General features: G+C 37.8%; 3 protein-coding genes across 3 annotated transcripts; 1 reads left to right on the top strand and 2 right to left on the bottom strand.

The window, feature by feature from the left end:
• The first annotated feature begins 823 nt into the window (after positions 1-823).
• Positions 824-15667, top strand: rbm38 (RNA binding motif protein 38). The gene is made up of 4 exons (XM_056732274.1): positions 824-1371; positions 4241-4364; positions 6593-6647; positions 13754-15667. Exons 1-4 carry the CDS (start codon positions 1162-1164, stop codon positions 14067-14069), a joined length of 705 nt encoding a protein of 234 aa, XP_056588252.1. The 5' UTR covers positions 824-1161; the 3' UTR covers positions 14070-15667.
• A 2300-nt stretch (positions 15668-17967) lies between these two features.
• On the bottom strand, positions 17968-19436 carry mipb (major intrinsic protein of lens fiber b). The gene is made up of 4 exons (XM_056732273.1): positions 19077-19436; positions 18728-18892; positions 18563-18643; positions 17968-18473 (listed from the first exon to the last, which is right to left on the bottom strand). Exons 1-4 carry the CDS (start codon positions 19434-19436, stop codon positions 18336-18338), a joined length of 744 nt encoding a protein of 247 aa, XP_056588251.1. The 3' UTR covers positions 17968-18335.
• A 3494-nt stretch (positions 19437-22930) lies between these two features.
• On the bottom strand, positions 22931-26476 carry LOC130408827 (aquaporin-4). Its single transcript, XM_056732269.1, has 6 exons — positions 26358-26476; positions 25628-25822; positions 25287-25448; positions 24227-24391; positions 23791-23871; positions 22931-23636 (listed from the first exon to the last, which is right to left on the bottom strand). Exons 1-6 carry the CDS (start codon positions 26370-26372, stop codon positions 23421-23423), a joined length of 834 nt encoding a protein of 277 aa, XP_056588247.1. The 5' UTR covers positions 26373-26476; the 3' UTR covers positions 22931-23420.
• Between the last annotated feature and the right edge of the window lie 1474 nt (positions 26477-27950).

The raw sequence follows: 27950 nt of genomic DNA, 5'->3' as shown, positions 1-27950 counted from the left end.
ACATTTAATTTGTATGTGCCCATTTATGTGTTATGGATGTGACCATTCACTTACCTGACTATAGAAAACTATGCTTTAAAAACACAAACAAAAAACTTTTAAAAGAGAGACTTCACAATTCTATTTAAACCACCAAATATCTAATGTCTGACCCATCAGTAATATGGTATTAAAGTGATACTTCACCCAAAAATAAAAATGCAGTCATTATTTACTCACCTTCGAGTTGTTTCAAATCTGTTTACATTTCTTTGTTCTGATGAACACAGAGAAAGATATTTGTTAAAATGCTTAACCAAACATATCTTGACTCCCATTGACCTCCATAGGAAAAATTACTTTATAATTTTTTTGTTCTCTCGAACACAAAAGAAGACATTTTGAAGAATGTAAGACAGCAAACAGTTCTGGGTCACTTTTGACTACCATTGTATTTTTTCCTACTATGGCAGTCAATGGGGGGCAAGTTCTGTTTGGTTGAAAGCATCCTTAAGAATATCTTTCTCTGTGTTCATCAGAACAAAGAAATTATGCAGAATTGGAACAGCTTGAAAGTGAGAACATGATGTCAGAATTTTCATTTTTGGGTGAAGTATCCCTTTAAGTCTACAAACTTCTATTGGAGTTATGTGACAGTGACCAGTATAGCTACATCTAAGATTCAACAAACTCTTCAATAGATATTTCTTGTTCTTCCTAATACACGCTGAGCAAGTTTAGTAGCATTTCCCCCTATCTATTATAGGCAAATCGCAGGTGCATTACTGAAACCCCAAAGAGCGATGCAAGGGAAGGGTCGACGAACGACAGTTCTTCAGAATAGGAGGGGTGTAGTTCAACAGAAGACGGCCGTACTCAGCATCGCATTGGATGTCGAGTCAGGAAGCCCGTCGCGCTCGTGTACAAGTGTCGCTGTAGCTGAGGAGGCTCGTCAGTCACCTGCCGTCATTGTGTTTCCCGAACATGGAGTTGGCGGAGTAATCTGGCACATGACGAAGTGGAAAAGGAGCCACAGTTATTTCTCCGAGCCAAAGGAATATCTACCTCACTGCCTTCGTAAACAGTTTTAGAGTATCCTGAGAAGCGGGATACGTCGTTATTTATCGCTGTTATTTATATCTATTTATAACGCGCGCGTTCCGTCTCTACAATTTGCGCACGATGCTTCTACACCAGTTCGTGAATGGGACGTCGGAAACGATGTATCCCGGTATTCAGAAAGACACGACTTTCACGAAGATCTTTGTCGGCGGTCTGCCGTATCACACCACGGACGCGTCGCTGCGCAAGTACTTCGAGACTTTCGGCGACATCGATGAAGCGGTGGTGATAACGGACCGACAAACGGGAAAGTCAAGGGGATATGGCTTTGTAAGTAAGAACAGCTACAAACTGTGAATAACCCCGCATGGAACATCACATTGACAGTAGTTTACATAGCTGCTTAACTGTTCTTTTATAAATTCACGGTAATAATTTGTCTTTGTTTCTCTCAGTTCATGCAAAAACTCCGCGTAAGTGATTTTGGCTGTTAGTTGTGGCTTCACGATACATTTGCGACGACTCGAGCGTATTCGTGCAAGGAATAAAAACGCGATTATAAACTGTGTTGAAGGATGACGGTATCGTTTGTGCGCGTGCTGTCTCCAGGTGACAATGCGAGCGTCGCGTGCCGTTGCGCATGTCTTTTGTTACAGTTGTGAGGAACAAAAGCCAGTTGCGAATCTCCAGGCAGCGGCGCGACGTTTTAACGATCCTAAACGGCTCTAAATAGCGTGAAGTACATAGTCACACGACTGTTGGTTTATTCTGAGCCGGTTTAATAGGCCTTAATGTTTTTCCCCAGTCCGATTTAGTCCTGAAGGATCATAAATGTAATCCTCAGGTATTGAGCGCTTTTCTGAGGCACAATATGCTCTCACATTGCTGTACAAGTGTGCGCGCGTCGGCGCGATGATGCGAGTCACATGTTGGAGAATTAAGTGGATTATTTCTACTAAAGCATGTCGTCAATTATCTTCCTAATTTCTTGGATGCATTAAAATACATTGAAGTTTCTGAGAAGTGGGTCCTTGTGGTTACTATAGCCTACTTGCTGTACACTTACTTAATACTATAATAAAAGTGTTGTTTTTTTATACTATATTATGTAAAGTATGCAAAAAGTGCTTTGTAGACTTCTATGGCTTTACTTTATGATAGGCCTAGGTTAAAACAACTGTAATGTTATATGAGCATTTATTTGTTTAGACGGTTTTATCCAGTTATAACTTCCGGTCTGTATTTGGTTATAATACAACAATGTATTTCATATTTATTTTATATTGATATTTTTAATTGTATTGAATTAAATCAAAACTACTCAACAGTTATAGGTTCTTTGGGGATGTCTGCCCGAAGTTAAGTTTGGGCCAGAGAACATTCTTGCAGCTGATGCTGTCTTTTTGTTGTGAAAACACATTACCTTTACAAATAAAGAGGAGAATACGTATAAATACGTATTCGCACTATTCAAACAGAATTTTTCTATAGCAAAATATTTTGCTTTGCGTGCGGTGTCATGATAATCCCCCATAAAGATCTATTTCAGTCTTTATTGATTTGCAACTATATGTTCAGTGGTACAGAATTGTCGCGGTTTGCCTTCAAAAGCAGTTGGCGAGCCCAGATAAGGCCACAGTTTCAGTTCTTGTGTTTTCTTTTTTTTTGGCGTGTCATCTAGTGAACATGACCATTAGATAAACATAGTTAGCAAAAACGTGACAGGAATTAAAAGCAACTTTATGAGACGAAAACAAATAATGTTTCTTTTGGTGTGAATTACAGTCTTTAATAAGCAGGCGGATACACTCCCTTGTGTGGGAGGCCTTGTCTTAATGTTCTAGAATAAGAAAAGAAGGAGGGGGGTTGCCACAGGAGTTCCCGCAGGATTACACAACCCTAATGTTTTCCCAACACACTCACTGCCGCCTGTCGCCTCATTTACTAGCCGGGTTTTGTGACTACTGAGATAATAACACGTTCTCAGCTGTGTGTGTGCGCTTGTTTTGCTCATGTCCATTCCAGGACGCTCTCCACACAAGGGCACTACAGAAACGAAGCGCAGACTGTGATGTTTACCTGACAGAAACCAGATCCCATGAATTCTCTTCCTAACCGATCTGCCGGGCTGCTGCTCTGGCTGTATTTCTAGTTCCACCAGCCCTCGGGAACGCTGCTGCCACTGGGTCTCCACAGGGTGGGGCGTGTTTGTGTCTCTCTGTGTGTGTGTGTGTGTGTGTGTGTGTGCGTGCAGCTGAGACAAGGCAATGAGCAGCTCTTAACTAATAGTGATGCTTTCTACATTTGTCACAAAGGCACAAGTTGTGAAAAGTCTTCTGTAGATGCTGCTCGGCCGTTTCACTAAAATACCCATAAACTCTTGACACATGCGATTATATGAGCAAATTGTCCAATATATGGCTTTGTTATTGTTCCATGCTTGTGTTGCAGTGGTGACGAGTGTGTTTAACTGCCTCTAATGTTGACAAAATAAATCAAGCATGAATTTATGAGTCCATTAAAAGGTTCAGAGATTATTATGAATATAAAATCTTTGTAAAGATGGATAGTTTTTAAGAGTCTTTTAGATAACATTAATCTATAACTGTGCTTAATAGAAGTGTTTAACTTGGTGGGGAGGGGGTAAGGGGAACATTTAAAGGGATAGTTTAATTCACCATGTTGTTCAAAACCAGTATGAATTTCTTTCCCTTTGTGGAAAACACAATATTTTAAGACTGGTCTCAGGGGTTTTGTGTTCATACAATGGAAGTCATCGGGGGCCAATGTTGTTGTTTACCAACTTTCGTGTTCTGAGGAAGAAAGAAAGTCAGTCAGGTTTGAAATGACGAGAGCGTGAGTAAATGAGGAAAGCATTTGGGTGACGTTTCTAATTGCGAATAAATGTGATTTCATTTTTACTCACTGTTTGTTGTGATGTTTGACTCCCCTGTTGTTCCAAACCCATGTGCTTCTATTCTGTTCCGTTAAACACGAAAGTATAAAGGAGACCATTGAATAACCACCTTCGAGTTTGTCCATCACTTGCACATGCTGTTGTATGGCTTTATAAGACATGAAATGAATTTGCATATTGGTGCTTGACTTATTTGATGACTATGAAGATGCAAACAGAAGACAAATCGCTTATAAGGGGCAATATTCAAACTCATTTGCATTCTCGTCTGTTTGCCTCCAGGTGACTATGCTAGATAAAAGTGCAGCTGAGAGAGCTTGTAAAGATCCAAACCCTATTATTGATGGACGTAAAGCTAATGTCAACCTGGCGTACCTTGGAGCCAAACCACGGAGTCCACTGACAGGTAAACACCAGACACATGCATGAAGGCTGTTTACCAACTTCAGAACGTTAGCTTTTCATTATAGGTTATGTGATTTTGTTTTGCACTACTCGGATCACAAAAAAGTCATTGCAACAATGTCTCTGTCGCTGGATAGAGTTAAGATGAGAGAAGGTATTTTATCTGGAAAAGATACACACTTCATCTTTAAGGACTCGACTCTAAATATATTTCCTTTTGTTTGAAGTTCCTCTGTCCTTATATGGTAGTGCAATCTTATGCAGGTTTTCTTGTTGACATTTTAACTGTTTAGCTGTGAATAAATCATATTAGTAAAAACACTGATGTATGGGCTCATAACACACAGTTTATCATAATAATCTTTTGTGCTTACCTCAAATGCACTGCACACTATCACACTCGCAAATTCACTCTGGCTGACAAACGTACAAACGCACACACACACACACACACAAAGTCACACCTCTTAACGGGTAGTTTGACGGGTTAGACCTGTCAAGAAATTACCACCATCAAACATTTGCATCTCTGCATGTGTGCAGAAAGTGATATCTGTTCACTCGCATGTCTTTGTGTGCCCCAGCTTTGCATTTTTATGTGTGTTTTGTGGCTAATATGACAGAAAAGAGGAAGGGTATTGTTGCGAGAGTTTAAAGAGCGTACACCTGTTCTAACACACCATATTCACACAGAAACAGAGGATATTTTGGCATCTGCTCTGGCTCCCGTCCGAACATGTCTGAAATGGCAGTCCTGTTTCGCTCTGTCTGCCGTTGTGGCCGACATCACGTGACTCATGCAGTGCTTCACCTGCTTTTTCAACCCCTGTGTGACTCTAGTGTGTGTCAGATCATACACTGTGACATATCATGTGTGTTTTTTATTTTGTCTGGACCTTTAGCATTAATTAAAAATGTATTGTTAAGATATAAACATTTTATTTGAAAAGTTTCCATATATTTTGGGGCATAAAAGATTTCTCTTTTTTTAATAATGCAGACCTCCTTTTTTGTCATTGACCCATATAAGAGGCGGAATCAGAGCGGAAACACAAAAAAGAGGAGAAAGGCTTGCTTGCTTTTTAATAGAGAAAGACATGGATTTAGAAGGCAATACATTGAATATGTTCAAAGTAAGCTTTGTCTGAAGGGTAAAGTGCGTTAATGCAAATGTAGCAGAAAAGGCCGTTGAGCAAGGCGAATGTGTGTGTGTGCAATGGGCATCCAGGCGAGAGATGTTTCTCATCTGTATCTGCGCAGACAGAGTGTTGTGTTGGAGAACAGACAGCCTGGAGTTTTTCACTTGACTGGCTGCATGCAAGCATAAAGATCCCGTCTTTCAGAGAATAGGTTGAAAAAAGAAAAAGATGCAATCCATACCGGATGAATGGAGAGAATTGAGTGCCTATTAAAGGCGAAAAGAGTGATTATAAATGTGAATCATGAAGGTCAAACGGGGGAAGCAAAATATTGGAACAAGAATCTGAAATCATGGTGCGGTAATAAAGTACCCTATCCAAAATCTCTCATTTAACAAACATTATTCATTCCCGGATGTCCCAAAGGAGTTTTCTTCATAATAAGCATGATATTATATTAATAATATATCAATATAATAGAGCCATATAATGCTTTAACTCTCAATTTGTAAAAACAAACCGTGTTTATGCACTTCAAGGGACAGTCAACCCCACAATTTTTTTATTATTTACTCACAGCTAGAAGATAGTTAGACAGTTAGAAAAAAGATATTTTCATAAGAATGTTGGTAACAACATTGGCCTCAATTGACTTGGACACAAAACCACATTTTTCAAAATATCTTCTTTGTTTTTCCACAGAAGAAAGAGTCAAAAACAGGTTTTTATGACACAAGGGTGAAAAACATTTTCATTTTTAGGGAAACTATGCCTTTAAAATGAAGGTCTGTAAGCAATGTTTTTGAGATTGTTTAACTTTTGTAGTTCTATTTACGTTCCTGTAACTTAATAGCAATGCCAAGGGTTTATCCATGGGTCTCCTTGGGAACACACACCCTGACAAATGTATGAATGCACTGTAAGTTGGACAAAAGCGTCCAGCATATCAGTAAAAGTGTGTTTGCATAACTATAAAGTCTAAACTGCACTTAAGGTGGTTGGATTACACGTCAGAAATTTAATTTTAGAAGAGGTACTACTTGAAATCTCTTTGTGATATCCATCTCTTATTTTTCTTTTTTGGTCACAGGATACACGACAGGAGTACAGCAGGTTCACCCAGCGCTGATCCAGAGGCAGTATGGGTAAGTGTCTCTCCTCAGTCTGTGAACGTAAGGGGTGAGGACTGACTGTGCATAAATAACACAAAATCCTCCCATGACCCCTCAGAAATACTGCTGCTAAATTACGGTTTCATTTAGTGGAAAATTGCGATTTACGCGTAACGGTCTGGCATCCTCTGATATCCTCCCCTACTCTTTGTTCATTTCATACATTCTTCTCCGCTCCTTCTACTCCTTTAATGCCCTTTAAAGACCAAAGGTTTAAGGGACAGTTCACCCAAAATAAAAATAAAATTCTGCTATAATGTTTTGATCCGTGTCATTCCACACAAAAAGAGTACTTCATATCTTCATATCAAACTCTCTTTAACATCTGATCAACTGCTCCTTGGTGCCATTCGTTGTGTGTGTGCACCACTGTGGTTTCACTATGGTCTCCACCTCCTTCCCAAATCCTCTCAAAGTGTCACTTTCTCCCTTCTCTGTTTCTCAGTTTTTGACTCTCTTCCTCTTTCTTCATTTCCCTCTCAGTTTCTTTCTGTCTGTTTTTTACCCTTCCTCTCTCTCTCTTCCCTATCCTGTTTGACCTGTTTGTCTGTCAGTTAGGTCACCACCTGCCTCATGTCTACTAACCAGCCAGGTGTTATGCAAAACACGTTTTTTATTCGAGCCTAAATCCATCATTCAATTTCTCTTTCATTGTCTTTGTCTTTGTCTATCTGTATACGTCACATCTGTCACGTTCTCTCCTACACATTATCTCTCAGATACTGAGTCTCCCACACACTATCTCTTAGAGACTGAGACATTTAATTATTGTTTTCTAAAATACATATTAAAACAACTCATTATTTGCTGCAGTTCCACCCAGATGTTTTTTTTTCTGTGTAAAATAAAAGTAGACATTTCTAGAGAATCTTCACACACCTGTTGTCATGCATCATTAGTTCATAGAGATAACATCTGTCATGCTCTAAGCAGCACACAAAAAAACTGAATAAATTAAAGCTGCAAGCAGCATTTAGCGGGTTCGAGCAGTCTAAGGCCTCTATTGGCCTTGCCATTGTCAACTAGGCTCAGGAATGGCACCGTAACAAATCCACAACGAATGACACTCTTCCACACCAAGAAATATGACAGAAATGGTTGGTAACTTTTAATACAGACCATGCATGCGTACACTCGTATGCAAAAACGGGCGTAAACCGATAATACCTAAGGGACGAGTGCAATAAACCAATTCTCATGTCTCTATGATGATTTGTTGCAGAGATAGAGATCTTGCTAAACGGTTGCTAAGCTAACCTGTTCGGTTGCCATGGGTGTTAATTAATACCTGTCAATTAATAACACATCAAACCACAAGTCAAACGAACCAAGCCCCGTGTCTTTATAATATTCTACTGCAGAGATGTAGGCCTGGCTAGACGATTGCAAAAAATAATCTGTTTGGTTGCTAAGGGCGTGGCTTGGCAGCTGTCAATTGATAAAGAATGAAGCCATTAGCAAAACAAAGCAACTCCTGTGTCTCTAAAACATTCTATTGCACATATATAGGTCTTTTTTTTAATACAATGCACATTCTTCAAAATAGCTTATTTTTTGTTCTGAAGAATTGATAAAAAAAATACGACCAATTTAAATAGATAATTGATTCACATTCATGGTCTGCAACAATATTCCAGAAGACCTTGCCATTTAAGTGATGCTTATTTGGTTGAGTCTGGTGACTCTGAAGGCCATTGGAGTACAGTGAGCTCATTGTCATGTTCAAGAAACCAGTTTGAGATCATTTGAGCTTTCTGACATGGTCGATTTTTTTTACTGCTGGAAGTAGCCATCAAAACATGGACATGGTTGGCAACAATCCTCAGGTGGTATGTGTTATCTAATATATCCCATACCATATATCCAATTGTTTCTCCATTTTGATGCTCGGTTTGAACTTCAGCAAGTGTGTTTACCACGTCTAGATGCCAAAATGGATTGAGTTTATGCTATGTGACTGGCTGATTAGCAATTTGACTAGCAAATGATGTATTTATTAAAGACAAGTTTAAAATAGTAATTTTAAATGTATGATATTTCACCTTTTTGACTGTTGTGAAGGCATGCCTCTTCCGATAAGAATCACATGTTGCATGCTTGTTTTGTGTCATAATATGTATAATAGTACTTAATGGCAAGTCAGTTGGATTAATTATTAAGGAGTGGTGACCTTCACCACACTTGTTTCACGCTAATATAATAAAGGACCCTGTTATGGTCACAAAACAAAAAAAAACTCAACATGTTTTTGATGATTATTGACCTAGAGAGTCCAGAGAAATGTACTGTGGTGGAAATTTTGTAATTGCTTGAAAATCTTTGAACAAGTTTGCAAAAGTAGGTTTTATACATCATCACCAATAACTCACAAACCATTTGATAGACATCAATGGTTCAAGAGGCAAAGTTGTTATGAATGAGGAGATCTATCGTTTGATATCAATAGTTTGTGTATTAGTCAAATGTCACATGACACAAAGTTGTCCAGGCCACCAAAATACATGTACATTTTGCCTTTTTTAATGTTTTAGCGCCACCTAGTATCCAAACGCCACCTTCCTTTGTATGTGACCTTGGAGTGATGGTCTACACATATCATCTGAGCCCCATGATGATATGTTAAGCCGTTCTGGATTTATGGCCATTTTAATGTGATAGGCTCAGACCATTTTAAGTTTTGGCGTCCCTAAGCAGCGGTGAAAGAAAAATTTCAACTTTTTTTCAATGATTATTTACATTCACACTCCACAGAAGTCATCTGCATTGGTTTGGTTCCGATCGGTTGAAAAACCAGGAACTAGTTCGCGAAAGTAGGTTTTTGACATCATCAGCGATAACTCACGAACCGTTTGATCAATAGAAGTTGTTCCAGAGGCAAAGTTGCTCAGAATGAAGAGTACTATCATATTATAACCATAGTTTGGGTAAATGTCAAATATCACGTGATACACAGTTGTGCATGCACTCCAAAAGCGCTATTACGCCCCCAGGTGGCCGAATAAGTTCATGTTTCTTACAGACCTTCAGGACCATGAGACAAATAAGCCCAGTGAGTGGCGTTTTGATCGGCCTCCGTTAACCCGGCGTAATGAGTGCTCAAACTTCATCGACCAATGGCGGCCATGTTTTTTGATATACGCCAATGTCCATTTAGATATTTATGTAGAATGAGACAAAGACACACCATAACAAATAATAAGTCAATCGGGCAAACTGTTGCGTAGTTATAGACATTTTCTAGCTCATTCAAATTATAGCGCCATCTAGTGGCCAAACGCCACTGTCTTTTTATTGTGACCCCGGACTGAGGGTCTACACATGTGTTCCAAGCCCCATGAAGATATCTCAAACAGTTCAGGAGTTATGGCCATTTTAGCTAAATATGTTACTTCCGGTTTGGATGTTTTAGCGCCACCTAGCGACCGTGAATTGAAAATTGAACTTTTTTTTAATAATTATTCATATTCACACTCCACAGAACTCATCAGCGTTGGTTTGGTTCCAATAGGGCAAAAATCCAGGGACTAGTTCATTTTTTTTTTTTTCATAAAATGCTAATTAGCGAAAAATCTATAATGGCGGAAATGAAATCGGAGATATACGTTTTTTAAGTTTTGAGCCAGTGATTACACTGATATAAGACACTTGGGTGTGCGACAAACGGTTTCGGAGTAACAAGCGCAAACGCGTTTGGTATTGCTATAGCGCCACCTATGGGTCGATATGGCTGGCTCCGTGTATCTGAGTAGCGACAAGGACTACTACCATCTGACCAAGTCTCAGCTCTGTCGGCCTTACGGTTTGGGCTGCAGTATCAGTTTTATGGCAGAATAATAATAAGAAGAAGAATAATAAAACCAACAAATACAATAGGTTTCTAGCCCTTCGGGCTCGAACCCTAAAAAAGTCAATTTGTTTAAGGGCTACAGTACACACAAGCGTTGCCGGAAGGGAAAATAACAAAAAAGCTGAACTACTTTTAACCTTTTCGACGCTAAAATGGTTAGCCGTTAGAACTGAAATAGTAAATGCGCTACAGACAAAGGGACACGTCAAAATACAATAAGTTGTAATCATAAGTGTATTGGAAAAATGCTAACAGTTAGCACAAACTAGCATGAAGCACAATGTGACACTAGACCTTCTCACACTGAGCTTAACCCCGGGTTATTTTCAATCTAAACCCCACTTTTAACCCCGGGTGAAACAAAGCGAGAATGATACAACCAGACGCTTAGCAACAGAGACCCGATCAAAAACTGAACAGCGCTTACCTCATTTCACAAGCTGTGTCACAGAATCTCCGTACGCTGTGTAAACAATCCTTTGAGTTTTTCATTTATTTGAGTACGTAACATCCTAGGAGGCTAAAAATAGCCAAAAAGGATGCAGAACAACAAGGTATTCGGTTATTTAAAGTGACCGCACAGTATTTTTATTCACTCAGTTTGACGCTTCAGTATTTATCCAATCATGACTGTTGACTCCGCAAATATGCAAATAAGAATGTTAATGTTGCAGAGCGTGAAACATCCGGTTATGAATACCCAGGGTTATCTATTAACCCATGGTCAAATATGAGCAGTGTGAAACATGAAACAGATAACCCAGGATTCTGTTTACCTGGGGTTTAGAATAGCCCGGGGTTAACAATTTCAAGTGTGAAAACCCTACTGAGGCTCTGTGTACACTCTGCATTAACAACTGTCAGCAAAAATATGTTACTGCTTAACTGTGGTAATAAAAAGCACCTTAAATTTGGAGAGAACATACATTTCGTTTTTTAGGCATCGCTGTATTTGTTACAGCAGAACAAAGCCAACACACGGTACCTGTATATAGCAGAAATAAATATTTTTGGTTGAAAACAGTTATTAGAAAAGTATGCAATGGGATTAAGGAGGTGGAGGATACTGATAACAGACCCCCTGTGACTAGAGACAGCATGGTAGGGTGTCTGCAGACTTTAGGAGCTGGACTTTGCTGAACCAGCACGATGAGGATCAAACTGCTTGACCATCTGAGATCGTGCATAAACAAACACACGCCTGGCTGTCTCTCTTAAGGCTCTTTTATACCAAACACCATTGACATAATTTTTTGGACCTGGTGACATTGCTAAATACTGGCCTGGCATGCAAATACAGCGTACATGTTTTAGTTATTTTTACGCATCTGCGTGAACACGATTATTTTGACATTTTAGTCTTTTGTTGTGTAAACGTACCCTCAGAGTGCCCCCACAAACTCAATGTACATTTACATTTCTTCATTCGGCAGATGCTTTTATCCAAAGCGACTTACAAGTAGGACACACTTACCAGTCCTGTTAGTTTACAAGGCCATGCTACTAGGAGGATTTAAACTGGATTAAGAAAGAAAAGGAATGAAAAATATTTTTGGTAGAATCATGCACCACAGCTCATATAAATCACAGCAATTAGTTTGCCCTACTTTGTTAGTCCTCACACCCTTGTCAAGTCTGGTCTTCTTTACTTTGTCTTTTCTCTCTTCCTCCTTGCCCCCCTCGGTCGTCTATGTCTATGTCTGCATGAGGGTTTTCTGGATGAATAGGGTCAGTAAGGACAGCAGACACAGTTGATTTGCCTACTCCACAAAGCCACTGTCATTCCATATAAATCACCCTTCAGCTCCATAGGGCAATGAGGGAATGACATGAGGAATGACAATGCAGCTGTTTGTGTGTGTGTAAGTGTGTTATGTAGATATTTTGAGCTTGGAGTCACAGTCCCTCTGGGTTCCTCAGTGTTTTTGAGACGAGTTCATGGCTTTGGTGCGGGGAACGAGCTGGTGTCGCTATGTTTGTGGGCCGTGTCCTTGGGAGTCTCTAAGCAGGAGATGTGCTTTCTGATTTGACCATGATATCACCAGGCAGAAGTTCATAAAATACATTAATAGGGTCAGCGAGCAGGTCAGTTAGCAAGGAGAAGTTGAGGCACTTATAATCCACAATTTCTTTAGTTTTTTACTTAATTAATCAAATAATTGTTAGTTGCTTTAAAAGGTCATTGAAAACTGATCAAATGAAGGATGAATTTTTATTTCTTTCCTCTGTTACTAGGAATAACCTAGAGATCTATAGAGCTATTGAACATACATTATGGGATTGTTTCCTTTAAAGGGCTGAAGACTATTCCTAGACTAAAATAAATGTTAGGAGTTGTCTAAACTGAAAATACATCAGTGCCATTGTTTTGTCTCAAAAGTACTTAAATGTGAAAAATGAATTGTATCTCTAAAATTCTGACACAAAATTCGAGAGGTGGCGCTTCTCTACAATTCAAGAATCCTGCCACGCCATGCACATAAATTCATATTAAATGACATCTTATTTGTCTAAAAACAAACTTCATGTACAAATTACCTTCACACAAAGAATGCAAGATGCGAGATTATCTACAAGGGAATAACAGAAAAGACAGAATATTAATTCAGAAAGACTGAATTTTATCACATTAATAACAGATACAGAAAAACAAATATGGATTTAAGAACGTGATATAAAGCTCATTTATTAAATAACGTTCAAAGACGATCTAAAATAAGAAAATTAATTATAATTGGCCCAATTTGCATCAGGAGAAGACTTTGAACCTGATGTCACAAATAAATAATGTACGTGGCCTGTGTGTGATACTGTACATGTGAGCTCTCCCCCTTATTGCATGTTGTAACTTTGACCCTTAAATTGTACTTCAAAATCCTGATGGAACTATAATTTTTTAGATTTCGCTCTCCGAGACATTTTATGTTTTTTTCAAGGTCACGTGTTTGATATCCATAATGATATCTAGCGGATAAGATGTACTCAAATATCTATAAATTAATGTTTATTTGAGGATTCAAAACGTCCACTATCCTCTAAAAAGGCCGTTTTGGACCTTACTAACATGTGGTGAATAAACCACTTTGTTAACGGATCTAATCAGTAACAGCAAATGGCCAACGCTGATAATCTCTTAATGGAGAATTAATCTGCCTATCTGACATTTCAGTCTGTCACTCCAGTAAACCACATAATTATGTCTAACCCTCTCTGTTTCTCTCGGTCTCTCTAGGCTCAGCCAGCCGTATGTTTACCCTCAGGCCTTCCTGCAGCCCAGTTTGGTCCTTCCTACTCAGGTCACCTCCACCGCAACAAGCCCTTATCTTGACTTCAGCGCTGCATATGCCCAATACGCCACTTCGGCCTTCGAGCAGTACCCCTACGCCCCCTCACCGGGTTTCTTGAGCTACGTGTACCCGCCAGGAACACCCGGGGCCCCCTCCTCTGCCTCGACCACCCCGGTTCCCACCCCGCTCTCGGTCGGAGCCCCTCCCACAGCAACCTTTATCCAACTCCCTCCTTCTCAGCTGCACGCCGACCGCCTGTAGATCTGACAGTTCGGGACAACTGAGTCTGCTGAAATTGCACTAGAACATCATCATTGTGGGACAGGGAATTGTGACATCATCAGCCTGTGACTGGTGGGCTAAAGACTAAATACTGAGGTGTCATACTAAAGGGCTTCGAGTTTTTCCCTCAGTTGAAAGACATTTTCTCTGACTGGATACTGTTATGATTATTCATTTCATTATCTGCATTATAGTTAGAACATTGTAGAATAATGTTAGATGATTAAATGGTGAAATCGAATGACAGATGCATCAAGTGAAAGACCAGAAAGAATAGATCATATGTGATTTATACAATGAAACCAAACGTTACTTGGGCAATTTAAAATGTTTGAATATCATTGCATTAGATAACAAAATATCCAACCAAATATCATTGTTTTAAACAAAGACAGCAGAAGCAGATATGCAAGCAAAACATTTGAAAAAGACACATTTGTTTGGAGCTGTTTATATAGATATTTGATATTTCATACATTTTCAAGTTTTAAGCGTCCAATTTGTGGCCAGTGTATACACGATTGACAAGTTTTTGAAGAGGTATTTATATATCTGAATGAAGAGATCACAAACACTGCAAATTCACGAAAAAACATAAACGTCTGCAGGAATATGTGTAAAGCACAAAGCCTTAGAGATTTCACCGTTACCTTCCTTTATATAGCTGTTTCTATACAACTGAGTTTCCTTTGAGGTGACCTAAATGATGTGACTTTTTTAACCTGACTTTTTCCAAGAATAGATCAAATTTTAGAATTGTAGCATTGCAAAAGGTTTGTAATTCTGCTTATCTCTGTGTTCTGCTCCAGTCCATGTCAGTCCATGTGTTTCTGTCGTTCCACTGTCCTAAAAGGAAAAGTTGTGTCATTTACCTTCATGCTAGTTCAAACCCATATGTGCTATTTTTTTCCATGAAACACAAAAGGAAGGTTGTTTTTTAAGAATCTTGTTTTGTGTGTTTCACGAAAAAGATTCTAGCACACGGACTTGGAAACATGATGATATTAATGAGTCAATATTAACATTTCTGGGCGAACTGTTCCATTAAGATTATTGAGCTCCATGTAGACCGTAATGATGTTAATCCAAGCTTCAGTAACATGGATTTGATAGGCCCTGTAATTATAAATATGAGGATATGTACATGGAAACATTGAGTATTAATCATTTTCTAATTCAGTCTTCGTCTGTGATGCTTTCTAGATCAGGTTAGGGCTAATATCTACATCTATTTAAAGGACAAAAAAGTATTGTGCTGTTTCTATGGCACATAAATGTCAGTGTGGATTCTGTAGCTGGTTGTTATTGGTATCGTTCCATAAATGACACTACAGATCAAAATGCCAGCAAGAACATATAAGGCGAAACATAAAAGAGAGGGAGAAGACATGATTGAACAGACGTTTGGACAGCACGCAAGTGGACATTTTGCCTGGACAATCTGTTTGTTTTTACATGAACAGTGTTGTCCTTAATCTGGCCTGAGACAATTTCAATAGCTTTAAATATGAAAATATCGTACAGTGAAAGCCATAAGACCAGAACATGCAAAACCAGTAATAAAGTAATTTGCAAGACTTCCGCTTCATTGATGTGGTTATTGTGATCGTGTAGGTTTATGTACTGTTTATGTTCTCTTTGTATGTATATTATAAATAATCTGTTGTTTATAAAAAAGGGCAATACTACCTTATCAAATCAAAAAGAATGTTTATTAAGTTTAATAAAAATCAAACGCCAACATACCCTTAAATGCACTTAAAATCAAAGTCGGTTTAACAACCCTGCATGTTTGCTTTAATGGAAAAGATGGACTGATTCCAACAGTTCATGGACATCCATACAAACCTATGCAAATGAAAGCAATGGTGAGTTTTGCAAAGCGCACACAGGGTTTATTCGAAGTTTTTGTGAGCAGGCAAAGTATGGTGAATTTAATCCACAAGGCCCCAGACCTCAATCCAAATGAGCAACTGTGAGCACAATCATCATTCATCTAACCAACCTAGCAAGCAGATAAAGCTTTCTAGGTGCTGCTCTATTGTGAGATGTTCCCAGCTGCACATCAAACTGGAAAACACAATATCAGCCAATGCTGATGCACATTTACTGTAATAAGGGAAAAGCCATCATGATTAGCTAATTAAAAATGGTTTGCGGTCGCCCTCTATTGGTAGATGCTGTAATTGCACTGTACTGAAGCAAATACTTTGCTAAAGAGGGGCATTGTGTCAACATAAAAGCAATTAAAGGCATATCTAAGGACAACAAATAATTCAACACAATTATTTATTTATAACAAATTATTATTCAGAAATATTGGAATTTTAACTTGAACATTGGAGATGATAGTACCAGCATTGGGCCCACTTAGATCGGCTATTGATTATTATATATTTTTCAAACAGTTCAGCCTTTTTTTTCTATTAATCAACATATAGAGGACATGCACACAAAAAAGCCTGGTTTGGCTCAGTATTTATCTTCAAACACATTACACTGTCTTTCAAATGTACACAGTTAAAGGTGCACTGTGTAAGATTATGGAGTATCTTTGACAGAATTGCATTAGGCCTATTATGCACATACCTATGTCTTAAGAGGTGTATTAAGACCTTATGGCATAATTAAGACATAATGAATGGTTATGTATTAATGACGTTAAAATGAGCTTTTTCTATTTACATACAAAGCGGGCCCCCTTGCACAGAATTTACCATGTTGTTTCTATAGTAGCCCAAATGGACAAACTACTCTACAGAGCGTGTTTCGTAAATATATTATCTCCTTCGGCTAAATTACATGTTTGTCCTGTGTCAGCCACCATAGTGATTCAAAAGGTAGGGGGGAACGGTGGAGTGAGCCGATGGTTGCATTTCGCAACCTCAACACTAGATGCTGCTAAAATCTACACACAGAACCTTTAATACAATTAAAAGTTGACATACTGTGTGCTTTACAGTTAAATACACTCATTAGAGATCCTGGATCTTTCTGGTAAAAAACTAAAACTTTTAATCCGATGTGTCAAATAAGGGAGACAAAATGTGCCGTCTACATTATATATAAATATGAAGAGTTTGTTGATCACTGCATTATAAACTGTCAAAAAGAATGCTAATATATAATCATATATTACAAAATCATAGATTATAATGTAGATATTAAAATGTATATATGAAGAGTTTATTTCCGAAGAGATTTTAAAAAATCATGTTTTTTATTGTGCATTCCAATTAATATCAATCAAACTGCAGTTGGTTTGTTTGATTTAAACCATAATTCTGCTAACAAACACAATAAATCAAGAAAAACATGACAACATAATAGAAAACATGATTTTTGAAAAATTTAAGTTATCTCTTTTCGAAATAAATTCTTAAAATATAGGCTACATTATACTATCTACATTATAATCTATGATGTGGTAATGTACGATTATACATTAGCATTTCTTGTTGACATTTTATAATGCAGTGATCATTGCGTCTGCACATGATATATCAAAAACACTTTCTTTTTAGTGTATTTATTTGCATTTCTATACATTGCATATCGCATTTGCCCAATCATAAATGTTGTCCTCAAATAACATTTAATCAAAGGGAACACAGACACCAAGCTTGAGAAGTTTTTGCAAAGATGGGCTGTGTTTAATACAGTTTGTATGAAAGTCAAAGTTGAACATCATTGCAAACACTACAGTTTGGGGTGTCTTAGATTTCTGTAAAAGAAAAGACATAAGCATTGTACTTACATGGATGAGCTGTAACTGAGAAAATCCTAAAATAAATTCTTACAAACATTTCACAAATACAATTATCACGCACATACATACCTGGTCACACAGTCCTGAACACCCTCACAAAGTCACAAAGACCCACCCACATGAACTCTCACACACATTCACACAAAAAAGAAAAACTTGGAAAAAAGTGTGAAGCACTGGCTAAGTTGCACCTTCATACATCCGCATCTTGTTGTAGAAAACAAAATAACTTAAAATTGAAAATCATAATCAGATGAAAAATGAAAGCATGCCTAAAGAAACTTCTAGCCCCTCCCACAACCAAAACTCCAGCCTCATCCAGTTGGTTCTGCCACCTGGGCCGCTGCCTCGGCACCAACAGGACATAAGTATATAGGAGAAGGTCCAGTGAGGTAGAGCCAGATTTCGGTTCACAGGTTTTTAAAACATCATAAGGTTTGAGTCTTCAGCTCTATGGGCTCCCCGCGGGTGTCCTGCTAGTTTTCTGCCTCCGGGGATCGACTGCCCTTGAGTGTGGCTAGCCGCTCAGAGAGACCCCTCATACGCGGGAACAGAATGAAATCATAAAAGATGGCACCCATAGCACCGCCAATCATGGGTCCCACCCAATACACCTGTTGTGAAAAGAGACATATTCTCGTGACCCGAGTCTGTGCATTTTTTTAAATCGTGAGATGCGTGCATCCTGATATGCATTCCTTACCCAATGGTTAGTAAAATTCCTCATGATAACAGCAGGAGCAAAAGACCTGGCTGGGTTCATGCCGGCTCCGGTGTAGTACATCTAGACGAGCAACGTAACTTTTGATGTGCTTGTTCAAACAATACTTGTAGACAGAAATGTTCAAATGTTTTTAGAATCTCTCACCCCCATCAGGTGGCCCATGGTGATAGAAAAGCCAATGGACAAAGCAGCGGAACCCAGACGTCCATTTCTTCTCTCATCTGTGACGGCAAAGACGCAAATAACCAACTGCATGGTGAGGAACACCTCCACTGTGGTCGCCATGCCCAAACTCATGCCTGGTTGCAGCTATTGAAAATAAAACATGAAGAATTAGACTCAATAATAACCATGAATATGTAGATGCTGATAAATATTCACTTTTCACTTTTTTCTTGTAAACTTTTATTCAGTAGACTTAAACTTGAAAAAACATTTAAACGAATCATTTGAATAGGAATTTTTGACTTATCTTTGGGAAACTCTCACTTACAGTATTAAGAGCCAATGTGCCTCTCATGTTGTTAGGTGTAACTCCATACAAGGCCGCGGCCCCTGCCATGGCCCCCAGACACTGAGCGCAAATGTAAAAGACGGCACGGAACAGGGACATCTGGGAGCCAACTAAGAAGGCGAAGGTGACGGCCGGATTGATGTGTCCTCCGCTGATGTGACCAATGGATTGGATCAACGTAGCGGCGGCGAAACCAAAACAGAGGGCTGTGTGGAAGACGTGGAATGGGCCGGAGGTCCAGCGGAGCGCTGCACCCACCCCGAAGAAGACAAAAAACATGGTGCCGAAAAACTCGGCGAACACCGCCCGCCAAAACATAATAGAGCGAAACTCCCACATCTTGATTTTTGAGATCCAACTAAGACGACAGGATGAAAATCCAAGGAGTTGCTATCAAAAATAGATTTTTTCTTTTAGCAAATAAACAAAAAGTTAAACCCTATGTGCCACAAAAATTAACTCTACAAAAGAAAAGCAAAAAAAAAAAAAATTCACCAATAGATCTAGCCGTTAGCTAAGGCTATGAGAGAACCTGCGAGTATACACTCACACATGAATCTTCTCTGCCTACACCAAACACGTGGTGCGTATTGTGTTGTGTGTGTGTTGGCCTAAAGAATGTGAAGGGTTTTCTCAGAGACACCTGAACATCAACGCTGAATGCTAAATCTACAGGACTAATTCTAGATGAGAGACACAGAAGAGAGTATATCCTGCCCACACCAACAAGAGCCGGTCTGACGGACCGCTAAGGGGCCACAGGGGGCATTTATAACAGTCTCGGGGTCTGGTGTGATGTCATAGCCCCCCTCCCCTTCCAGAGGTGAACGGGACCATCACACATCAACTATATTCACTCACTACACTCTCTCGATTTAAGTCAGCGAGAGCAAGACTACAACAGCAACCTGGATTCAAAGCAAAGAGGAAGACACTGGTGCCACAATACATCAAGTTTTAATCGGATCAATCTGGGCACACAACTGCGCAGACTACAACTATCTCTTAACAGTTATCAATGAAATGAAATCTCATTTCTAAATGTATCTTGAATCAAATAGTGGTTAAGTATATGTTGAAGTTGCAGATTTGTATCAAAATTAAACTGCAGTTCAAAGTTTAGAAATGTAAGGTGGATTTATTTCACTGAGTAGTGAATGCTGACATGAGCACACACACACTAACAAGCACACACATATCTTCAGAAAAACATCACACACAATATGCATCCATCCCTGTGGCTCAATGTGTTCCGATACATAAATCCCTAACAAAATCCCTAACCACAGAGAATACTCTGATGTAAAAACATATTTCAGGTCTTCAACCTGTTGTGTTGCCTGTGGGGTTTGCTTTTAATTTACTTTTATGTTTAATTTTAAAAGATGTGTTTCTGGCAAAAGATTAAGATCAGGACATAGTGTGTTATGGATGACATTTATTTAATACCAATACATCGAATCGTCTGTTTATGTTGTCCTAAACCCCTGTTAATAGAGTCCAGACATCAGAAATATATCCATATATAATATATAAGTGAGAACAATTCATGCGTTGTAGGATTTCTGTGAATTAAAATGGACAAACCAGAAAAGCAACAATACCCTACAAATAGAGAAGAAAAGGCTCTTCATAGAACATAATTGAATTATTTTTCATGTGCCCATATATGAGGAATATGAATCGTTATGGTTCTGACATTTCACCAAGATGAATATGAAAAACTGTGTTTTAAAAATTGCTTTGAAAACTTTAAGACTTCACATGGGAATTTTAACCATGACCAATTTTTTTCAGGTTATCACATAGTTTGTAAAAAAAGCCAAAAGCCATTTTTATAGTAATGCACTAGGGATGAAAAAGAAAAGTGAAAAAAAAAATGTAAGTACTGAAATTAATTCTTCCATATATATTGTTAATCATACAGAATAATTTTTTTGGTGGATGTTTTTATAAATGGGCTGACTTTTAGATGCTTACAGTCAATGGATCCGTGGACCTCATTGCTTTTCCCTTGTATTTAAATATTAGGTGCGAGACAAAATGTTTGTCAAAGAGATTCTGTCAGTTGAGTCGTAGTTGTTATCAAATAATGTTTTTTTGCATTTAGTGTGCAAATACTATTTACATTAACATTTAATTTTCTTTACTATACTATGTATTTGTATTGGCACCTAATGTATTATTGGTCCTGTATGACATATCGCTTGTTGCTCCCTTTGTAAGTCGCTTTGGAAAAAAGCGTCTGCTCAATGACTAAATGTAAATGTACAATGATTCATTAACTTACTGAATGATTTTGTGGATTGCATGAGTCTGAACTTTGTTTCTATTGACAATTATAAATAGTTAAATTTTATCTTGTATTGTAAAGTAAGTGAGTGTGTTTCTGGGTGCCTCTGGTCTGTTCAGGACAGAAGTGATTAGACAGAGGTTTGTATTGTGTGAGTGTGGAGGGGCCGGGGACAGATAAAGCCCTGAACAATCCCTCTGTTGGTGTAGCTGATGGTGAATAAGGATCGCTGATGTCATCAGTTTTACTCCCTCACTCCAATACACACATATTAACACCAAACAAAACAAAATGCTGGCTGGCACTGTTTGGATATTCTTCATTGTTGAAGTTCATATGTGTGAGCGTTGGTAATATTGGATATGTGGATAACAGGGTTTAATACTAATGTAGAAGTATTAGAAAATTATAAATAAAAATATCTTCTCTTTTATTGTTAACATTTTTTTCTTAACCGACACCTTGTTCCTTTCTGAAACTGGTACAAAGCTTTTCGTATGTCTGACAAATTTAATAAAAATAGAAAAAAATTAAAATCTTCTCCTTAAATCCTCAACAATTTGTAAATGTTCAAGCAGATAGTGTAAAATATAATGTATTATTATGTGATAGCGCTCAACATGCTTCCTGTATAAACAGTAGACAAACACTAATATTTAAAATAGGATTTTATTATTTGCTTAAAATATGAATGAAGTATTTTGCACTGTCTAGTATGACTGTAGTGTGTAGTATGACCAAAGCTGTATGTGACCTGCATGAAAATCCCCAAAGTGCAAATAATATTACATTAGTACATTAGTACAACTTGCGAGACACGTGTACTTTTGTTTTTTAAATTCAAAAATAATTGAAATATGATTTAGTGATACTACTAGCTTTGCAGACATCCATAACACTTCAAAAGCATTAAACACTTTAAATATCGTAGATATATTGATGTGAAATCCATGCAAAAATTCAGATTCTTTGCTTTGGATAGAATTGCTTAAATATTATAGGACCAAAATAACAATCTTAAACCACATAGAAAAAGATTTGGCACTTTTAAAACTACCCATATAAAAGTTGAAGATTATCCGCAAAGGCAACATATTTATAGATAGCTCAAGACAATACTAAGTGAATGTGTGGATCTTCTGATCAACAAAAAACAGTGTATTAAATAAACAACGTAAAACAGCTTTTAAAGAATATTTACACAAATATTACAGTAATAGAGACTTTATACTCTGAGAGCTGGAGAGTCATAAAAGAACAGAACATGATTTTAAATCATGAGACATTTTCATTTTCTTCACAATATAATCTATTTCAAAACACATTAATACAACAACTACTATTTACAGGAAGAAAGCCTATGCAGTGAATGAGTCTGTGAATTAGGTTAATTTACAAGAACTATGCAAATAAACTAATTCACTGAAATGACTTAACGTTTAATCATTATATGAGGAAGATGACTGTCTGAGAAATTGATTTTAGAAGTTTTCAAAGTTCTGTGGATTTTGTCACACTATATCACTTGTTGATGTGCCAAAAAGATATTATGAAACAGCCATAGCCACCCAACTAAAATTGAATGAATCAGTCAAAAGTAAACAGTGTAAGTAACACTGTTAAAAATCCTGTAGAAAATATCCTGCACAATTTCCTCTGTTTTTCTTGTAAATTTGCGTTTTTTTCCTGTAATTTGGCGGTTTATTCAAAATAATAAACGGGCCACCAGAAATGTATTGTAAAAATGACAGTTCTTTCTCGTAATTACTTGTTTTTCCTGCCTTTCTGGTAAATTTTCAGGCTTTTTCTGTAATATATATCAAAAATACGTGAACTATCTGTAAATAATACAGTAAAATTATATTTTACAGTGTACACTTCCAGTATAAATTATTAACAGTGCGAAGGAGGGAACTAAGTAACCTAGCATTACAGGTTTGGGCCAATGTGGTTCTATACACTAATCTTACACAAGTTGGGGGTCTACAAACGTTTACATTTGTGTGTGCTGGTCTTGGTTTAAGTTCAGTTTAGCTGTGCTCAAGTTTGTTGTTTTGTTTGTTTCTCATGGCACTTTGTGTAACAGTGGACAGGGAAGATCGTGATACGCTAGCTGTCTCCACAATGTCAATGTCTTTACATGTGAGACACGCCACCAACTTCTGTCTGGATGCACTGGGGGCAACTATGAACTCGTGAGATATTCCAGCCAGAACTGCACCTAATATTGGTCCAATCCAGTAAACCTAAAGAGTGAAACGGCATTCGTTTTTCAGGTATAGGTTCGGTATAACATAAGCTTACTTTTAATTTTAAATCCCTCTTATTATTGGTGTTCTAGTAATGGAGTATGGGCATTTGGACATAGAAAATGCAAATTGTCTCACAAAACACACTTACCCAGTGGTGTTCCCAGTATCCCAGTATTATAGCTGGACCAAGAGACCGAGCCGGGTTCAAGCTAGCACCAGAGAATCTACCCTAAACACATAGGCCCAATACTAAGTGTGAACATATTTAAAAACTTGTAATTAAATACTTTTGTAATTAAAAATATATCATTAAAACATATTAGTAACAGTACACATATGAAACATGGACAAGCAACAAGGTTTTTCGTTTTTCATTCATTTTTCATTGTTGTAATTAAAACATAAGAGAGTATAAAAGACAGAGGCGGACTATCCCTTGAAGTTGGTGGTTTCTATCCAGAATAAGCCACAAAGTTGTCTAAACTGTATACCTCATTATCAGACATTCCTACTTACCATGTTTCGCCAAACAATCTAAACACAGACACATTAAACGTAAGGACGCACACATTTTGCAAACTTACAGCAATGAAGATGGCAGTGGTTACAGCGAACCCAATGCCTAAGTTTCCAGGTTCACTGCCTTCTCTCCTGCGTTGATCTTCCACTGAGAATACTGTAAAACCCAAGAGAAATGTGGCCAGTATCTCCATCCCAAGAGCTTGTCCTGCATTCATGTCCACAGGGACCTACAGACATAAATCAATGGAATCAGTGGAAGAAATTTATCATTTTTCGCGTAGGTCAAAAAAGCAGCATTTTACATCAAGTATAAAAGTGAATGACTTACTATAACTGCTGTCCTATGTAAAAAAAGTAATTTAACAAAAAAATCGGTTATATTGAAATATTTTCCACATAAAATGTAAAAAATTACGGAATTGTACTATTTTTTTAAGTTTATTGAATAAAAATTAATTGAAAAAGTTTAAAGTTTCTTTGATTAAAAAATACATTTGAAAAATACGGGTCGCAAAAGGATAACAAAAAATCTAAGCACACTCTTTAAAAAAATAATCAATTACTCTTCATACATAAACTATTAAAAAAAACTCCAAAGAAATTTGTATTCTAGAGTCTTAGAAGTTTCCAATGATATATAGTTTGTCATGATTCAATTAGAATCAAAGTACATGCACAATATTGACGCAAACTTAGGTGTCCCGTATACGGAACGGCTGACAGTTAACAGGCTACATATTTTTTATGTTTTTGAATCACAGTCAATTATAGAAAATGACACCGTGGGATTTATTTTTATTTTACAGTATATTTCTGTCACTCCAGCTGACAGAAAATACAGATTTGTTTTACAGGTATAGTTTATGAATTAGCCATAACCCTTTTATCAACATAACACAAGATATTTGACATGATATCAATCTATAATGCTCTATTTGACTTTATTTCGATTTGACTATTTCTCTTCAAAAGAGAGTGAAACAACATGATACAAACATTTGGTGTGGAAAACATCAGAAAACATAAGAATTTTATGTTTTCTTGGCCAGTTTTGTTGCATCAAAGAAAATTCCTTTGTTTTGTGACTTTTTTAGTTGTTTTGTGGAATTGTTAATTACAGACCTTGTTGAGGTAGTTTTGTGCTGTGGACTTCAGGGGCAGGCAGAGGTAAAGCAGACCAGTTGCCAGTATTCCACCCAAACACTGAGCAACCATATAAACCAGAGCCCTGAACACATCCACCTTCCGTGTCGCCATAAGGGCCACAGTGACGGCAGGATTCACCTAAAACAAGAGCATAACGTGACTTAAAAGATACATTTACTTGAAAACACATTTCTTTTTTTTTTAAGTATCAAAATGAAGTGTTTCATGGGTATCAGACCTTAGCATTGTTAACACCACTCACACAAAACTACAGGAAAAAATAATTTAATCTTCAAAAAGATCACAGTTCTTTATACCTGAGCCCCACTGATTTCACCAAAGCAGTATCCCAGAACCACGGTTGCCATACCACCAGCCAGTGCTGGGTAAATGGGCCCTGGGGAGACCCCGTCCTGCCCCGGGACTAAAGAACCCAACACAGCTGATACAAAGACCAGAGAACCAAGGATCTCTGCCAGAACCCCCTGCCAAAACTGACGGCTCCTCAGCTCCTATGTCGACAGAGGAGATAAACGGACAATAAAAACACAATAAAAAAGTATTTAGAATCATTTAAGAGCCTTTTATTACTCATCGCTTAATTACATTCATTTATATTATAGAATATGAAAAACTGCCAACACTACAATGAGTAACCAGCCAAAATAATGCTTATACCTGTATAACAATGTCTTTTTAACACAAATTATTCCTCTCTAAAACGAAAATATTGTTATAACAGAAATACTATAGTTTATTGTGCATTCAAAAAATCTAATCAATCTCAAAAAACATTTGTAACCATTTGTCAAACTATACATCACCAGAACATATCGTCATTTCTAAAATCGGAAGATTTAGTGATGATCAGAAAACAAACATCACTGATTATACGTTGAATCAACGTTGCAAATAACCAATTTAACATTGATTCAATATTAAACCAATTCTATTTGTTAAATGTCCCCACATAAAACATGCCAACCTTAATAAAATGAATATCAACATATCCTCACTAAGTAATAATTGCTTAATATTCATTCTTACCTCTTTTATTGCCATTCCAGGTGGTATGATATTTAACAATCCGTCAATCAATGTATACGTCTAACTTGATGTAAGTGTGTCAGCGTGTGTTTGTGTTTAAGGGACTTGGGTTGGGATGGAAGAGTGTCTTCTGTCAGAAAGAGGATAATTAATTCCAGTGGAGGACACTGCAGGAGGCCGGACACAAAGGGATCACCCCCCCCATCCTCAGTAAATGCTTATTAGAGAGATCAGACGCTGATAAACCTCCACAGCAGGTCGTCGTGAGGTATCCATGCAGCGTGTATTATAAACATCAAGTTCAACCGAACACGTGAAGCGTTCAATTGCAACCCATGGCTTACATGCAACAGGTCCATCAACTGCAACAAGGGTTCAGGAGATTTTGGAAATGCTGGCAGATCATTTTTGGGATTTATGATGAAGGTTTTTTCGATTGCTGTTGTTGCAAGTGTTTCCATGACAACGTCTTTAATCAAATGACCATAGACCGAAAACACAGCACACGTGCATGTATTATAGCACCGTTTCTCTCCTTTCATCATCCTGCCTGTGAAGTACTGTGATCATTTCCATGGCGACAGCACTTTTGGCCTATTTCAGTTGCCATGACATCTATTTTGATGCTGCTGGGCACTCTTTTAAGTGGCCTGTTTTAGATGAGCTAAACATAGAATAGGGGCCTTCTCTTGGCCTTTATAACAACCATAAATTCTAGTACACCAGCAAATCTTTAACTACATCAAATAAATGGGAGGTGTGTATGTATAGACTCTGATTTAGAGAAAGTTAGAATCTTATAATAGCAAAAACAGGAAGATTTATAATCAGTATATTAACAATAGTGTGTATGTTAATAGTGCAAGTGTGCATGTTCGATATTTAAATGTCAAAAATATACCAGATAAAAATAATCATCTTTAGTTGCACATATTCTGCAGAAAATAGCTGAAGAAATAAGACCAGCGGTGGCCAAAAATGTGTTTTTGTCTTGTTGCATCCAGTGTGGACAAAGTGTAAATGTTAATAGGTTCTAAAAAAGTTATCTTCCATTGTCTCTATAGGGTCAGGGAGCACATGTGCACCCCTCCTGTAATCCAACCTGTGCTGGTGGTTTGTTGAGGTGTGATCCTCTCTTTTGTGGATCTAAACCCAGTGTAGGCCAGTGAGGGGAGCCAGACTTAACAGTGTAGAGACCTGACACAGAATGCTGACACCAACATTACACACGTACACATACACGCAGTGTCCAGAACCATACAAACTGGCATCAAGGTTACTCAGCTGACTATTGCTTTGGTAAATTAAAATGTGCATGTGCACAAACATGAAACAAATTAAAAAGGAGCCACAGCATTCATCCTGTCTAGAGTAAAGATCGGGTACAGCTGGAGCAGACAGCAGCATCTCACCACGTCATGTGCTGCAGACACGCTCCAGCCACCCGAGTTTTGTGTGCTGTCATACTGCCTGGCTCACACTTTGAATGAATAAAAACACAACAATCAATGTTCTTTTAGCACAAAGCATAAAAAGGATAGCATTAACCAAGTGCATAAATGCGAATAGGCATTGATAGTCCCAAACAAAGCA

This window comes from Triplophysa dalaica, chromosome 20, assembly GCF_015846415.1.
Source record: "Triplophysa dalaica isolate WHDGS20190420 chromosome 20, ASM1584641v1, whole genome shotgun sequence".
NCBI classification, from domain to species: Eukaryota; Metazoa; Chordata; class Actinopteri; order Cypriniformes; family Nemacheilidae; genus Triplophysa; species Triplophysa dalaica.
This window is presented reverse-complemented; position numbering and strand designations above follow the sequence as displayed.